The sequence below is a fragment of the Triplophysa dalaica genome, chromosome 23 (assembly GCF_015846415.1).
Source record: "Triplophysa dalaica isolate WHDGS20190420 chromosome 23, ASM1584641v1, whole genome shotgun sequence".
Taxonomy (NCBI): Eukaryota; Metazoa; Chordata; class Actinopteri; order Cypriniformes; family Nemacheilidae; genus Triplophysa; species Triplophysa dalaica.
Genome location: NC_079564.1, coordinates 9310013 through 9325095, shown reverse-complemented (window position 1 = coordinate 9325095; position 15083 = coordinate 9310013). Strand labels below are relative to the sequence as shown.

Sequence of the window (15083 nt, the reverse complement as noted above, 5' to 3'; positions counted from 1 at the left end):
AATTATACTGACGGGATATACATGCTCAAGAACTATATTGCTCATTGTTGAGTTGATGTTAGTTAATTCATTGATAAATGTTAAAGGTGCTGTGCGTCATTTGTTGGAGGATCTATTGACAGAAATGCAATATGATATAAACAACTATGTCCTCAGAGGTGTATAAAGACCTTATATATTGAAGCGTTATGTTTTTATTACCTTAGAATGATCTGTTTTTATCTATACATACAGCGGGTCCTCTTACATGCAGTTCACCATGTTGTTTCTACAGGAGCCCTAAACAGACAAACTGCTCAGAGTTTGTTTTGTAAATATGTTATCTCCTTGCCAAAGAAGAGAAAACTTGAAAACATTTAAGTCCTGTGTCAGTCACCGTCGCGCTTCGAAAGGGAGGAGTCAGCCGTTGGTTGCAATTCTCTACCTCACCACACTGTGAGGCAGTATGTTAAAACTATCTCTCTATTGAGGAGCGGTATAGGTTGCCAGAAGCTGTGGACACAGATGTTTCTTCTTTAGGACTCGGAGGAAGTGGAGACATTGCTGTGTTTAGTGTCAGATTGTTTTCAGAGCACCACAGCCTCAGTTTCCGGACCTTGTCCATATAGACCGACTCATCCTCAGCAATGAGTCCGATCAGTGTAGTGTCATCTGCAAATTTGATAATGTTATTGTTGGAATGTATAGGGGTACAGTCGTATGTAAAGAGGCATTAGAGCAATTAATGGACCCAGTACACATCCCTGTGGAGAACCGGTCCCGAGACTGAGGGTGGAGGAGAGATGAGGGCCAAGGCTCACAGACTGGGGGCGGTTTGTGAGAAAGTCCATAATCCAAGTACAGAGATGTACTAAGTGAAGAAGTTTCCTGATGAGTATGTCTGGTGTAATGGTATTGAAGGCGGCACTATAATCAATGAAATAAGCCTGAGCATACGTACCTCTGTGTTCAAAGCGCTCTAACATCTTTTGAAGGGATGTAGCGTATTTCTGTCTGTTCTCTTGTTTTAGTCATCATTAGGTGTTATTGGCCAAACCTCAAGATGTATTTTAGCAAGTAAGCAAACGTCCATCATAAAACCATTAACGTGCTTCTAAAATAAATGTTTTACAAGCTGTTCCTTCCTTTCTGTTTATTTTAAATCAGTCTGCAACACTGAAGTGAGTCATATTTTATTTTTATTTCCATAAATGATCTTGTCTTTCAGGTCTCGAATAGTGTCCATTTTACATAACCAATACTATATCACAAAGCAAGTTTTAGGCAACAAAAGTTGAAATTTGTCGCTTATAAATATGAAAATTAAAAGCAAAACTAAAACGGCACAAATACAAATAATGGCCATACTGTGACTTTATTCTGGCTTATTGTGCAAGTAGTTGTAGCTTAACTCCATAAAGAGCTAAACGTTAACATTTAAAACACTCCTTGGTGTCTGAGGCTGCTGCCTGTAAACGTTACCGTAAGTCACTTCCAGCATTTAAGAACTTCAATGTAAACGTATAACATGATGACATAATTGTTTTATAACAGTCTAACTACCGTAGCTGTTGATGCTCATTTCCATAGAGCCTGATTTGATATTAAAATCATAATCACAAAGCCTACACAGAAAAACATGTCATGGCAGTGAACATCAAAATCACGGAAAACAAACTCTTACTGTTTAAAACAGGGCATTTTCCAAGAGCGAAATGACCAACGATTTCCTCCAATCTTCAGAAATTTTGTACAAGGTATTTTATACAAATTTGACTAAATACGTATCAAATGGACTTCATAAGACCACCATCTCAATTCCCTTGGCATACAACATACTAACATTCTTCTGAATTAATATTCTTTAAAATTGTTGTAAACGTTTTAGTATTTTTAGCAACAACAGATAAAGTCACATTTCCAACTGTTTTCCAACAGTTCATAATAAACAAAAAACCCCACGGTTAAATAAAGAAGCGTCTTTCTTTCTAAACCAGCGTCACAGTATTTCCAAACAGGCAGCGTGTTAGTTGTGTGATTCTTTTGGAAGTGAAAAAACCTGAGCACTTCTGCTTTCAACACGAGCGCTGTAAATTCCCTTCATTAACCTGTTCATCCACTAAACAAATACAAACAAAAAATCATGCCGCTCCGTAGATCAGATGTGTTCTCCGAGGTCTCTGTTGTTAGGTCACGGTGATGCTTCATTGCTGGTGTTGTACAGTCCTCCTGACAGGGACGTTGTAATGGCGGTCGTCCTCTGTTACAATGCACACGCAGGGCCACTCCTGCTTGTGGTCGTCCGGGTAATGTGTGACGAACTCGACCGTTTCGGTCATGTACAGACGAAAGGCTTGGATGGTGTGCTGTAAGGCATAGCCCAATAGAAACATCTCTACCTGCAATGCAGAATAATGTGTACATTTAAAGGAATAGTTCACCCACAAATGAAAATTCTGTCATGAATAACATACTCTCTACGTGTTCCAAGCCTGTAAACATCTATTTGTTTGGTTGAACACAGAAAAAGATATTTGGAATAATGCTTGAAACTAAACAGTTCTTGGCCACCATTGACTATCAAAGTAGAAAAAATGACAATTGTAGTCAAAAGTGACCCAGAACTGTTTGCTTTCCTACATTCTTCAAAATGTCTTGTGTTCAACAGAACAAAAAAATTGTAGTAATTTTCCTACTATGGTAGTCAATGGTGTCCAACAACTGTTTGGTAATAAGCATTCTTCCAAATATCTTTCTCTGTGCTCATCAAAACAAGAAATTTATACAGATTTGGGACAAATGATAGCAAAATTTATTTTTGGGGGGCGAACTGTTCCTTTAACAATGTAATTTTGTCATTTAAGCATGTGATGCTATTGTCTCGGTTGGATGCACTGTTTTCCTCACTTTAACACGTTGCTTGATTGTGATTGACCAATCAGTAAATTTGCAGTCAAATGTGTTTGTATGAAAACTGCCAGACTGTGACTGTAGCTACATATTTGTCTTATTTCAATTTCTGTTCTCTAAGAAGTCATGTTTAAGTAAAGAAACAAGATTGAATGTTTATTATACCTGTTCAACCCCTCCAGTGAATCCAATCTGGCTCAAGTGATTGGCAAGGAGGGTCTGCGGGTTTTCTGACGTGTCGCGGGCGAAAAGGAGCCAGCAGAACACAGGCACTTCTTGATCCTCCGTCATGTTGCCGTGAAGCTCGATGGCTTTGGCCAGCATCAGAAACTTCAGCGCTTCCAGAAGACCATATTCTTCCTCTCCACCCTGAAACACACGATCGCACACACTCTGCCTCTCCTCCGGACTCTCACAGGCTGCTGCTGCCTCCCACTGAATCAACACACATCATATGATACACGAAATACAATCTAGCGAATAAACACACTGTAATCATGAATTCTTAATAAACAACATGAAAGACGCTTACTTTTTTCTTCAGGAGGTCCAGATAATGTTTCAGCCTCTCAACAGAATTCTTTTCGCTTCCCCATGTGCATACTGGGGGAAACACCCATCCACCAATCAGATGCTTCTGAGCTTCAATGATATCTGGCAACTGAGATGGACCAAGTGTTTGTTAAACTGAGTTGGAAAGCGCAGGACCAAATCAATTGCTACCATACTAGGAAAAATGAAAATGGTAGTCAAGTGTCAAGTGATATTCTTCAAAATATCTTCTTTTGTGTTCAACAGAACAAATACATTTATAAAGTAATTTTTCCTATTATGGTAGTCAAAGGTGGATATGAACTGTTTGCTTAGAGGCATCATCCAAATATCTTTCTCTGTGTTCATCACAAAAAAGACATTTATGCAGATTTAGACTTGAGGTTGAGCAAATAGAGACAGAATTTTCATTTTTGGGAGAACTGTTCCTTTAATAATGAGTTGTGGACTATTGAAGGTCTATTTACCACATAACTGTTCCAACAAAAACCTCACGGTTAGTTTTTCTTTTCACTGGAACTTTTTCTTTCCAATGTTTTGTCTACCAAGCGATTATAAACCACAGTTGGACATTGAACAAGACACAATCCTTCACATGATGGTCTGTACACAACCACGATAAGAGTACATAGTTATGCTTACCGACAAGAAGTCTTCATCCTGCAGCCAGGTGGGCGTTTTTGTGCTGGTTGCCAGCACCTGGTACAGCGTGGCTCGTAGGGCACAGTAGTTATCACCTCTCACCTGCTTCAGAGCGTTGAAGCTACGGGACATCTCAGTATAGCCCTGAATCACAAACATGAAAGTAAATCATACTTCAGGTTTTATTTAAAGGAACAGTTCACCCAAAAATGAAAATTCTTTCCTCACCCTCGAGTTCCAAATCTGTTTAAATTTCTTTGTTCTGATCAACACAGAGAAAGATATTTTGACGAATGCTTGTAACCAACAGTTCTTGGACACCATTGACTACCTTAGTCGTAAAAATTGCTTCATACATTTCTTTGTTCTGTTGAACACAAAAGAAGATATTTTGAAGAATGTAGGACAGCAAACAGTTCTGGGGTAACTTTTTTGGTACTCTTCTTTCAAATATCTTTATATGTGTTCATCAGAAAAAAATGTTATTTATACAGATTTGGATCAACTCGAGGGTGAGTAGATTTTCATTTTTGGGTGAACTGTCCCTTTAAGGGTACAATATGCATCTACTTACACCATGACTAAAACATTAATTTACTATTTCATATTATAATATAATAAATTGACGTATTATGATTAGGGATGCACGGATATGTTAATTTTGACCGATAATTCTTTAACATTGGAAGCCGATAACCGATACATTGGCCGATTTACAGTATCTAAATATTAGATTAGATTTTTGGGACTGAAATGTTTTTCCCCCCTGAAAATCATTTACCAAGCAAACTTTGAACTAATTAAAGATTTTTTAACTTTAAAATTTTCTGGTATAATGCTTAAATATTAAATAAACAAAATAATTATGTTCTTCCAGAGCAACCCAGAACGGTGTTCTAAATAGCCACAACTGTCTAGCAGGTCTCAAGACGGCAGTCTGCTTCAAACACCATTGTTTTGTTCCTTTTTAATACAGATCCATTAATATCTACATACTACATTCATAATTTATCGGCATAATATATCGGCTAACATTTTATTTGATTTATTTATTATTTATCATGCATCCCTAATTATGATTTCCTCTCACCTTCCTGATCAGAGTGCTTTTGGCCGTGTTGCCCTTCCATTCTCTCTCACTGTAGGCCAATATATCCACTGCTGGACCTAAACTACATCTGCTTTCAACACCAGGAACTAGATGAGAAGGAACCCCCATTTATTGTCTTTAATGCATTCAATCAATGAGATTGTAATGGGAAATATACACAGTGATTCAAACTAGTAAATCATTTATACTTGTGAGCTCCAGCACTGCTTTGGATGGCTTGTCTTTACTGGCTCCCAATTCAGTTTCCTCCTCTCCCAGATACAGGTCTGCACTTCTGACACATAAAGGGGAACTATTATTCATACGATATATTCACAGATGACAAATGGGCATGAGAAGTCTACTTGGAAGAGCTATAATAAGAACCATGCGCTGCAACACGTACAAAACACTTCTGGATTATAATTATTTAGCAAGACATGTCTAAATGGTTTTCAGTGATATGAGGGTTTGGTTTGGTATGATTTCAGTTCTCTCGGAAACTAAACATGATAAAGTCTAGTTATGTAAACAGCAACTTATACAGCATTTCAGTCTGTTGAAGCATGTAGGAACATCTGTATGAAAGGGTGATTCATACTCATCCAACTTGTGCACATCATCCACGCTCCCCTCCGAGGTCACAGGTATCAATCGAACCTCCACTTTCTCACTGCTGAAGAGGATCTCTGCTTTCTGCGTCTCAGTGTTTTCTGCACCTTCTTTTTCTTCGGCAACATTAGCTTGCTCTTTCTGCTTTTCATCTTCCTTCTGTTCCTCTTCCCGTTCTTGCTTTTCCCTTTCTTGCTTTTCCTGATCCTGCTTCTCTATGTCCACCTCCTGCTTTTCCGTTTCTTCTTCTCTTTGCTGAGGTTCAGGCTCTTTACCATCGTGTGGCTCTGGTGATATCTCCTCCTTCAGTGCAATAACTTCACCTTTGACCTCAGGGGCTTCAACCGCTACAGACTCGCTGTAAATAAACGTTTTGCTGTGGTTACAAACTGTTTTACATAAATTGCACATAAATTTAAAAACAGTTGGATGAGCAGTAACTTATGATATCTGGAAAGGGTCCATGTATATCGTATGCACCAAATATCTTAAAAATATGTATCTTTATCACCCTTAAAATAGGTATAGGTTTCAACATACACATTTATTGTAGAAAACATAATCAAACATGTATAATTACTTTAAACCAATGACCCAACCTACAAAGTCCCAAACTAGTGTGCATTAACAGTACTGTAACTTGCATTTTGGAGCATGGGTGTTTATTTTCACCTTTTCATTTAAAGCAATACTTTGTAGTTTTACGATCCTTAAAATAATGACCTTAAAAAAATATTTCAGAGGTAGAACAAACTTTTAACCAGACAAATTCTACTGCCACTGCTACCTGAGCAGCCTCATAGCGGCTACAACCACTCTCTGTAAGTTCTGTGTTCGGGTCGGCACACACATCCCCGCTCATTTCCTGCCTGCGAAGGAGTGTGACATGGTTTCCAAATGATGTTTCTGCATTTGGCGGTTCCACCAGCTTACTTCTACAAATTCACGTGTATTGCACTGCCCACGTGGAAGCTTATACAGCGACATTACTTACGACACAGGTAACACACAATTGCGCTTATCAACCACATGGGGGAAATCATGAGCAAAAGTTCTTTAGTGTTTCTTTAAATTGATGCAATAGGCTTACCGTTAAAACTAGAAATAAATTTTTTATTTTAAATTATTTTCAGACATTGCAAACAAATTTACAAAATAATGACAAAGTCTACATGTGGGCATTTCATCTTTAACCTTAAACTATATTTAAGGGTTGCAAACTCTCTCGACCGCAAATACAGGTTTTTCTTTAAGTAGGAATGACAGGAATGTTGTTTAGACAGCAACTTTCTTGAGAACTGTAAAAACATCCTAACAAACAAAGCTTAGGCATAACACACCAAGATACAAGTTACAAACAGCATTACCGTAACTACAAGAAGAAGACCAAAGCATAAAGACAACTAACGTATACTGTTTCCAGTGACTCATTCACCAAAGCAGACAACAATGTGATAACTGGAAGTAATGGTGACACAATGGTGCTACTTGAACTTGACATGTGTCTCGCTTGGCTTGACAAACACTTTCCCTTTTGTAAATTCATCATTCTGCTATCAATATCAATATCAATACAAATGAAATAATGATGGAAATAAGATAATCCTAAAGAGTTGACGCAGGAAGCTAACATCTACAATAAACACCATTAGAACTTTAAAACTGAGTGTTTTGCGCCATCTAGTGGTGACAATCCCAGAATTAAATGCTGTACTAACCTTTTTTGCTCAAAGGATATGGTCTTCTCAACTGGAGTGGATGCCTCTGAGGCACTTGTGGAGTTCAGGCCATTTTGAGTGGGTTCTGCGGCCTCTTGAACCTGCTGTGCAATCTTTTCGTTCTTCTCTTTGTTTTTGACCGAGTTCATAACTTCAGGTACATCCACCTCAATAGTGCTTGTAACAGAAGACAAACTAAATTAAAACCAATCAACTTCATACGTGTAAGAGAATCTTCTATAAACAAAGCAAATAGTTAATACTGTTGTCATGTTAGGTCATGGTTGTCCAATCCTGCTCCTGAAGGGACAAATGACCCAAATAAACCACACCTGCGTGTAATTTTCAAGTGATCCTGTAGACCTTGATAAGTTTGGTTCAGGTGTGTTTGATCAAGAAAAACTATGCTAGACAGTTTGGCTCCTAAAGAGAAACGGACCTCTCAGTCTTAGGGGATAGATCACCCAAAAATGAAAATTCTTTCATCATTTATTAACCCTCATGTCATTTTAAACATGTATGACTTTTTTATCATCTGAAGGACACAAAGATATTTTGAAGAATGTTGATAACCGAATAATAATGGCCAGTTGACTTCCATTGTATAGACACAAAAGTACAGAGACATTTCTCAAAATATCTTATTTTGTGTCCGCAGAAGAATTAATCACATAACTCGATTTTGATTGATATTGTGCACAAGCACAAATCAAATTGCCTGACACCTCGAAAATGCTCCTTAAAGATATTCTAACACGTTTTGCTTCCTTTGTTTACATACATACCATACGTTCTCTTTTTCCTGGACACGTCCTGGCCAGGATTTCGCGGAGATCGCATTTGTCCACCACATACGTCATTGAGGTTTATTACTTCAGGTTTTATTTCAGAAAAGCAACCGTTATGTTACAATGTAAGAATGAAACTACAATGATTATACGTCTCAAGAGAAATAAGTGTTAATTTTATACTATTTTTTAACTTGACATGCGGACACCAGGACGTGTCCGGGAAAAATGCACCCTAGTTTTCATTCCTCTTTATTACCTGTCAGTATTTGTAGATGGTTTATAAAGCAGATCTTCACTCTCAATATCTCCTGGTTCATCATTGGGTTTCTGGACTGCGTCCTCTTTTTGAGGCACCTCTTCCACCACTGTGACATCCGCATGCGTTTCGTTCTCATTGCCGAGGTTGCCAGACTCCTTCACGAGACCGTTCTCAACATCAGGAGAGAGTCCATTAGTAACATCCACTACAGGAGAAGAAACTTGCTCTATATATTCCTGAGTTTCAGAACCTTCAGAGGATTCCTGCAGAACTTTGTCCATTTCAGAACGGGCTTCTTCTGAAGGTTTCTTCACTATAGCTGCTGATTCTATGGGGATGTCTTCACTAGTCACTGTAGTAAAGCTTTTCTCAATAGCATCCAAATCATTCGACTGACCTGAAGTGAGCGAGTCAGGTCGTGTGCTGCTGTTTGTCACAGAAACGTCTCCTGCGTTCTGCACATCTTCATGTTTCACATCAGTGATGTCACTCAAAGGTTGTTCCACTGTTTGAAGTGTGTTCTTCTCATCTGTAACATGTGCTTTTAACTCAGGAGATTTCTCGGCTTCTGTTTGAGCAAGCAAGGTCGCCTCCTCAACAGGTGTTTCCGCGGCAGGTGCCTCTTTAACAGGTGCAGGTGTTGAGTCCGGACTTGTTGCAGAAACACCCGCAGGTGCGTTGTCTTCTCTTTCAGGCGACTCAGGCTGACCCTCCGGTTCCATTTTTGCTTGCGAGACAACGGCCTGCGCAGGTGCATCCGCTGAGGCTTCAGCTGCAGTATTTGGGATTTCTTGCCCAGCTTCAGTCTTTGTTTCTTTAGCTAAGCATTCGGCTTCTCCAGGTGCTTCTGTCGTTTCGACCGAAGCATTCGGATGACCTTCAGATGACTGAGAATGTTCAGTTTGTAAGACAACTATCTGCGAAGAGTAACAACTTTGTGCTTTAAGAGTTACAGCCACCACAGGCTGCTTGGTAATCGTAACCGATTCATCCAGCTCCGGTTTAGTTTCTTCCTCATTCCTGTTAAAATATTTGAAACGCATGTCATTGTTTCGAGAAACATATTATGAAAAATACACTTAAGCAACTTCAAAATGCCCAAATCTTTACATTACCCTTTCTCTTCGTCTGAGATGGGACTGGTGCAAGGTTCTGTTTCTGCCTTGGTTGATGTCTTTGACTCAGAGCTGTGCAACAAGCCCTTCGTCTCATCCTCCGTATGGTCACACGGGTTTTTTTGTCCACAGAATTTCGTGCAACAGTTCCCCATATTGTCTCAGGATGTAAGGATACCTCGCAATAAATCCACTTATCTAGGTTCAGACTGAGGGATGTCCGGTTATCTGGTGCAAGCTGCTTGCCGACAAAAAGAAGACTAGCCGTCCAGGGGACTAGCCATATACAAATATGTCTCCAGACAAGATCTTATGTATCTCGAACCGATACATTTGAGCAGTGTCTGTAAATAAAATGCATGAGTAAGGCTAGTCTAAACAGCAGTATATGGTCTTCTGTTCAAACCTGTTGAGACAAAACAGACAAAGCTGAACATTAATATTACATTATGCAGAATATGTTCAAGTATACAATCAACACGAAAAAATACTGTAGTATTTACTAAAGTGTTTAGTAAACTGTTGTTAATTATGGTAAATACACAATAAAAGCATATTATTACTATAATATATCGCAGTATTTCTTAGTATTAACTACAGGGAAAAGTCAATTAACTGTAGAAAATCTGTCATATATATATTTACGTACAGTAGTATTAAGTGAACTAAACTAAATTATAAGTAACTACACATTAAAATTATTAAATTACTATAGAATATTACAGTATTCTGTAGTATTAACTACAGTGAAAAGTTAATAAACTGTAGTAAATTCTAGTATACTATATTTACAACAGTAAGATTAAAAAACGTACACTATAGTTCGAAGAATTTTACTTATTTTTTTAAGTAAATAGTATTGTTTTTTCATTTGAGATAAAAACAACCCAAATTAAAAGTATATGAAAAAGTTATTAGCTAAAAACAGACCATTTAAGTAAATATGTACAATAATTCAATTTCGAAATAATTCAGAGACGATAAACCTAAAAGTTGCTTACGTCACGAGCAGTGTTGGGTTACTCTGTTAAAAAGTTACTCTATTAAAGTAATCAATGACTAGTTACTAATTACATATTCAATAGAGTTATTAGATTATTGTACAAATGACTCCCTCCAAAAATAATTTAATTACTTACTACTAATTACTTTCTATATCCTACATCAACCTTGATTAGTATTGATTCAGGAAAGACATGAAATGGCTTATATAATTAATTTAAAAAATAAATAAATAACCACATAAATGATTTTTATTAACTTATCAACGTATACAAATGTGAGAAGCATACATCAAAGCATACATTTAAAAGTTAGACTTCTAATGTCATTTCCACTATTGAATATATTACACAGTATTAAGTTCAATTACATCAAAGTAACCAATTAAATTACAGAAAAAATAAGAGTAATCCCTAACTTTACAACGAAGACAAAAGTAATTGAATTACAGTAACTAATTACTAAGTAACGAGTTACACCCAACACTGGTCACGAGCACTCTATAATGACAAGCGTTCATAAATATTTCAAATGTTTTCTGAATGATGATTTTCACTCATACATTGACCTTTAACTAGTAAATTGATAAACATGTAATTCCCGTCGTTAGTTTTGTGGGTGCAATATTTAATCTTTTGAGTATTTGTAACGTGCTGTTTGTATAGTTATACATTGAGAACGGGGGAGTGTTGCGCTGCATGGCACAGATTTGAAGACATTGTTTACCGCTGACATGTTGCAAAAGTTGCACATCTGAAGTCGATTCACAAACTTACTTTACAACAGCAGACACTAAACGTCAACTCTATAAGAAAGACGAAGACATTTAACATGCAAATCAGCACGCCGATTCATTTTAATAAGACACCATAAGCACAACTGTCAACATGATGACACTGCAGCGCGTGATCGTCATACGAAACATTCTCTGTTAAATGAATCGATACTTCATATCGACAAATCATGAGCGGAAGTCATCGTAAGTTTCTCAACAATCATCATTCCTACCTAAATGTGGAGACTTTCGACTTTGCTTGTCGAGACAAACCACCATTTTCGCCTCCAGGAAGCTTGACGTGTATTAATGGACCGTGTGTTGTTTCAGTTTCCGTCTATGAATAAACTCTCCTAGCAAACACTGAGAACTTCATGGTTCCACACAGATTCGTGATAGTTATATTCATGCGTGTCAACAAAAATAAATCGGTGAACAGAGAGCCAGGCTTGTTTGGTGTATTAATTCACTATATTCTTTACAAAAAAAGGGTCTCAGATTAAAGCAATGAAGTGAAATATGAGTCTAAAGGTCCCATTTCAAACACAGTACACAGCTTGGACTTGCATAAACAGCCGGTGTACTTTAGGAGTTAGTCCAATTCAAAGGCTGTGGATGAATGTTTATTCATAAATGTGATGACATTTCCCAATACCTACTGCAACTCCATTATTAATAAATTTAGGAATCAACAATGGAAACCAAATCCATGCATGTAGTGTTTTGCACCTTATTCCAGAAGTATTCGAGGTTTGACCTGTTGGTTCCTAACACGTTCTGTTAGAACCCATCACATAACAAGTGGAAACCCCCAGAGGCCATTATAGTTCCTATTGTAACCATTAAATCCCATCTGAATGCTGTAAATGTTCTATTCTGAAGTTATTTGTCAGAAGGATAGTTACACAATATCTGAATCATGTGTCAAGCTTAACTTTAGACAACGTTGAGGCAATAATAATGTTACATAAACAGCTTTAATTTTCAGTAAAACATGCTTTCATTGTAACTCAATATATATGTACAGTGTTATCAATACAATGTTTATATAATTCACCACAAAGGTATTGACAATTGTTGTTTAATCACTTATGTGCTTGACAATACAAACAAAGGGAGTTAGACTGTAATGAATCTTTATTTTGAGAAACTGAAGTTTGAGTTGTTTGTGCATTGGTTTTTAAATATCCTGCTAACCCTTCTAAAGGAATAGTTCAAACAAAAATAGAAATGATGTCATCATTTCGCCATCGCGTCGTTCAAAACCTGTTTATGACTTTTTCCCTCTGTGGATATTTTGAGAAATGTCTCCGTAGTTTTGTGCTCACAATGCAAGTCAATGAGGGCCACTGAAGAATACTTTTTGTGTGTGTGTTCAGCAAAAGAAATTAAGTCATAAAGGTTTGGAATGACATTTTTACGAGTGAATAAATGAAGGAATTTCTATTTTTGGCAAACCCTCCCTTTTAATAGGCTCTTTACGCTCTCAGCGAATTCGATAGGTTACTGATATTACACGGAGAGGCAAAAGTATGCAAACTGATACCATTCCACTAAAACTGTGTAACTCTACAAAATCACAGCACTAAAATAAAATAAAAATCACCTCAATTTGGGTCATCCATCAGTTTATTATTTGATCACAGGCTCACTGTAGCCCGTTTCCTGCCCAGACAGGATGTAAAGCACAGACACTGCTGAAATCATCACCACCATCAACTGCCTCAGATCTTCATTTGTCTATTATCTGCTGAATGTGACATTTTAGCTCTTCGGGCAGCCCCAATTCTGTGACTAAGTCCAAGCAGCACTTCAGTAGCTGCTCAAAACTGTCTGCTAGAGAGGAAGACTTCTGTGAAACAATCCTTGATGAGTCTTCAACCATGCCACAGCAAGCTGTCCCCCCATCATTCCCACATAAGTCTCCATCTTTGGTATAGGTGTCCGAATGTCCACTATGGTTCTTCTGCTCAACGTTTAGGTCTTCCATGTCATCCATCATTTCAGTCACACTAGGTGGAGGCTTTTCCTGGGTTTTCCTCATGACCTCCACCAATCCTTCCTCGTGTATCTCCAGTTTCTGGAGCAGATCGGTGACGGATGCCAAAGCCGGGCTTCCGGGGAGCTGGGAATGACACCAGCACCGCACAGCACTGCGAAAGAAATAATAACGTGTGATCGTGGTCCAAAATGAATGAAATGTCCAAATTAAAGTTCATTCACATAAAAGCCAACACATAAGTGTAATGCATTTACATTTATGCATTTGGCAGACGCTTATCCAAAAGCGACTTACATTGCATTAACCTATACAATGCATTTCCAAATGTGCATTAACCTATCCAATGCATTTCCAAAAGTGCATTAACCTATCCAATGCATTTCCAAAAGTGCATTAACCTATCCAATGCATTTCCAAATGTGCATTAACCTATCCGATGCATTTTAAAATGTGCATTAACCTACACAATGCATATCCAAATGTGCATTAACCTATGCAATGCATTTCCAAATGTGAAAATATTTCAAATATTTCACAAAACAATGTCATGACGAAAATAAAATCGCTTACCTCATGATTCCTTTGAGCTGACCGAAGGCTCTCATTTTTGTGGCACCTTCTCTGTATCCCATGTTGAAACCAACCTGCAGTGACGCTGCTTTCCCGGCATCAGTGCCATCTCTGAAACCATCCTGACAGAAAACCACATGGCAGTCGTTTCTAGACTGCGTTGCTTTCACTCGCTATACACACAGTTTTTAACCCGACTGTTGCCCTTTGTGTGTCACGGGTGGCTTTAAAACCCTTACATTGCCAAACGTACGATGGACACATTTTGAATAGGAAACGACTGATAAAACATCTCTCGCCACAGCATGTTGCGAAATGTGCATCCCAGATAAATAACCGTCCACATACCTTTGCGCGTTTTTCCATGTTGCATTTCCATTCTTTGTTCAGTAGACTAATATCATCCACATCCTCGTCGAACACATCCTCGCTAGATGCCACTGATTTGACCCACGACATGATGTTTACAATTTACTGCTCGCAACGCTAAATCCCGCTAAGCGTCAACTAAACGTCAAAAAGCATCCGATGGGTAAAAGATGCTCGTTTCGGCCTTTGACAGGGTCCATGAAACATATTCACATCCACATGGTCATATGACTGACGTCATCAGAGTGCATATGAATGCGTTTTCTTCTTCTTGTCAGTTCCCGAGCGCATCAAAGCCTCACATCGCCACCTGCTGGATATATCATTCATGCTGTGACGTGAGACGTGATGAGCATGAAACAAATCTAAAAGTACTGTGTAATGTTTCAAAAGTACTTAACTTTATGTAAAGTTCTGTATTTATTTATCTAGCAACAAAAGTGTTGGTTATTTATCCTTTAAATTAAGTATTTTTGCAACCCCTCCCAAAAAATGTAACATGCAAAAGGATTGATAAATGCCCCCTATTGGACCAGGAGGATTATATTTTTCAACAGCCCACACAATAGGTATTCTATTATATGGAATTATTTTGCAGTTTTGCAAGGAATTATTATTACTATTATTTGAATTATTAACTTTATTTAAGCAATAATAAGCATACTCTTTTGTAAAAAATGCATTAAGTATTAATATT

The 15083-nt window shown here is 37.8% G+C and overlaps 2 protein-coding genes across 4 annotated transcripts; both read right to left on the bottom strand.

The window, feature by feature from the left end:
- Positions 1-1161: 1161 nt before the first annotated feature.
- On the bottom strand, positions 1162-14467 carry LOC130413360 (fibrous sheath CABYR-binding protein). 3 transcript variants are annotated; one of them, XM_056738500.1, is made up of 11 exons: positions 14366-14467; positions 9669-10074; positions 8551-9573; positions 7504-7680; positions 5775-6143; positions 5383-5468; positions 5174-5280; positions 4084-4227; positions 3422-3550; positions 3055-3324; positions 1162-2378 (listed from the first exon to the last, which is right to left on the bottom strand). In XM_056738500.1, the coding sequence occupies exons 2-11, from the start codon at positions 9821-9823 to the stop codon at positions 2184-2186; spliced, it is 2655 nt and encodes an 884-aa protein (XP_056594478.1). In that variant the 5' UTR covers positions 9824-10074; positions 14366-14467; the 3' UTR covers positions 1162-2183. The 3 variants fall into 3 exon arrangements, with proteins under 3 accessions (XP_056594478.1, XP_056594479.1, XP_056594477.1); XM_056738501.1 differs by lacking the exon at positions 14366-14467 and adding an exon at positions 11679-12019 and having other exon boundaries at positions 5383-5465; XM_056738499.1 differs by lacking the exon at positions 14366-14467 and adding an exon at positions 11679-12018.
- Positions 13178-14476, bottom strand: otulina (OTU deubiquitinase with linear linkage specificity a). Its single transcript, XM_056737632.1, has 3 exons — positions 14366-14476; positions 14018-14139; positions 13178-13598 (listed from the first exon to the last, which is right to left on the bottom strand). The coding sequence occupies exons 1-3, from the start codon at positions 14474-14476 to the stop codon at positions 13178-13180; spliced, it is 654 nt and encodes a 217-aa protein (XP_056593610.1).
- Positions 14477-15083: the final 607 nt, after the last annotated feature.

What these genes read in the sequence shown, in the direction of transcription:
- LOC130413360 (XM_056738500.1), bottom strand. Translation starts at nt 9,823, where the DNA reads ATGGGGAACTGTTGCACGAAATTCTGTGGACAAAAAAACCCGTGTGAC. An exon ending in ATATCCTTTGAGCAAAAAAG is followed by an intron (nt 6,144 to 7,503) that starts GTTAGTACAGCA and finishes GTTTATTTACAG; the next exon opens with CGAGTCTGTAGCGGTTGAAG. An exon ending in TGGACCTCCTGAAGAAAAAA is followed by an intron (nt 3,325 to 3,421) that starts GTAAGCGTCTTT and finishes GTGTTGATTCAG; the next exon opens with TGGGAGGCAGCAGCAGCCTG.
- otulina (XM_056737632.1), bottom strand. Translation starts at nt 14,476, where the DNA reads ATGTCGTGGGTCAAATCAGTGGCATCTAGCGAGGATGTGTTCGACGAG. An exon ending in ACATGGAAAAACGCGCAAAG is followed by an intron (nt 14,140 to 14,365) that starts GTATGTGGACGG and finishes GTTTTCTGTCAG; the next exon opens with GATGGTTTCAGAGATGGCAC. An exon ending in CAGCTCAAAGGAATCATGAG is followed by an intron (nt 13,599 to 14,017) that starts GTAAGCGATTTT and finishes TTTCTTTCGCAG; the next exon opens with TGCTGTGCGGTGCTGGTGTC.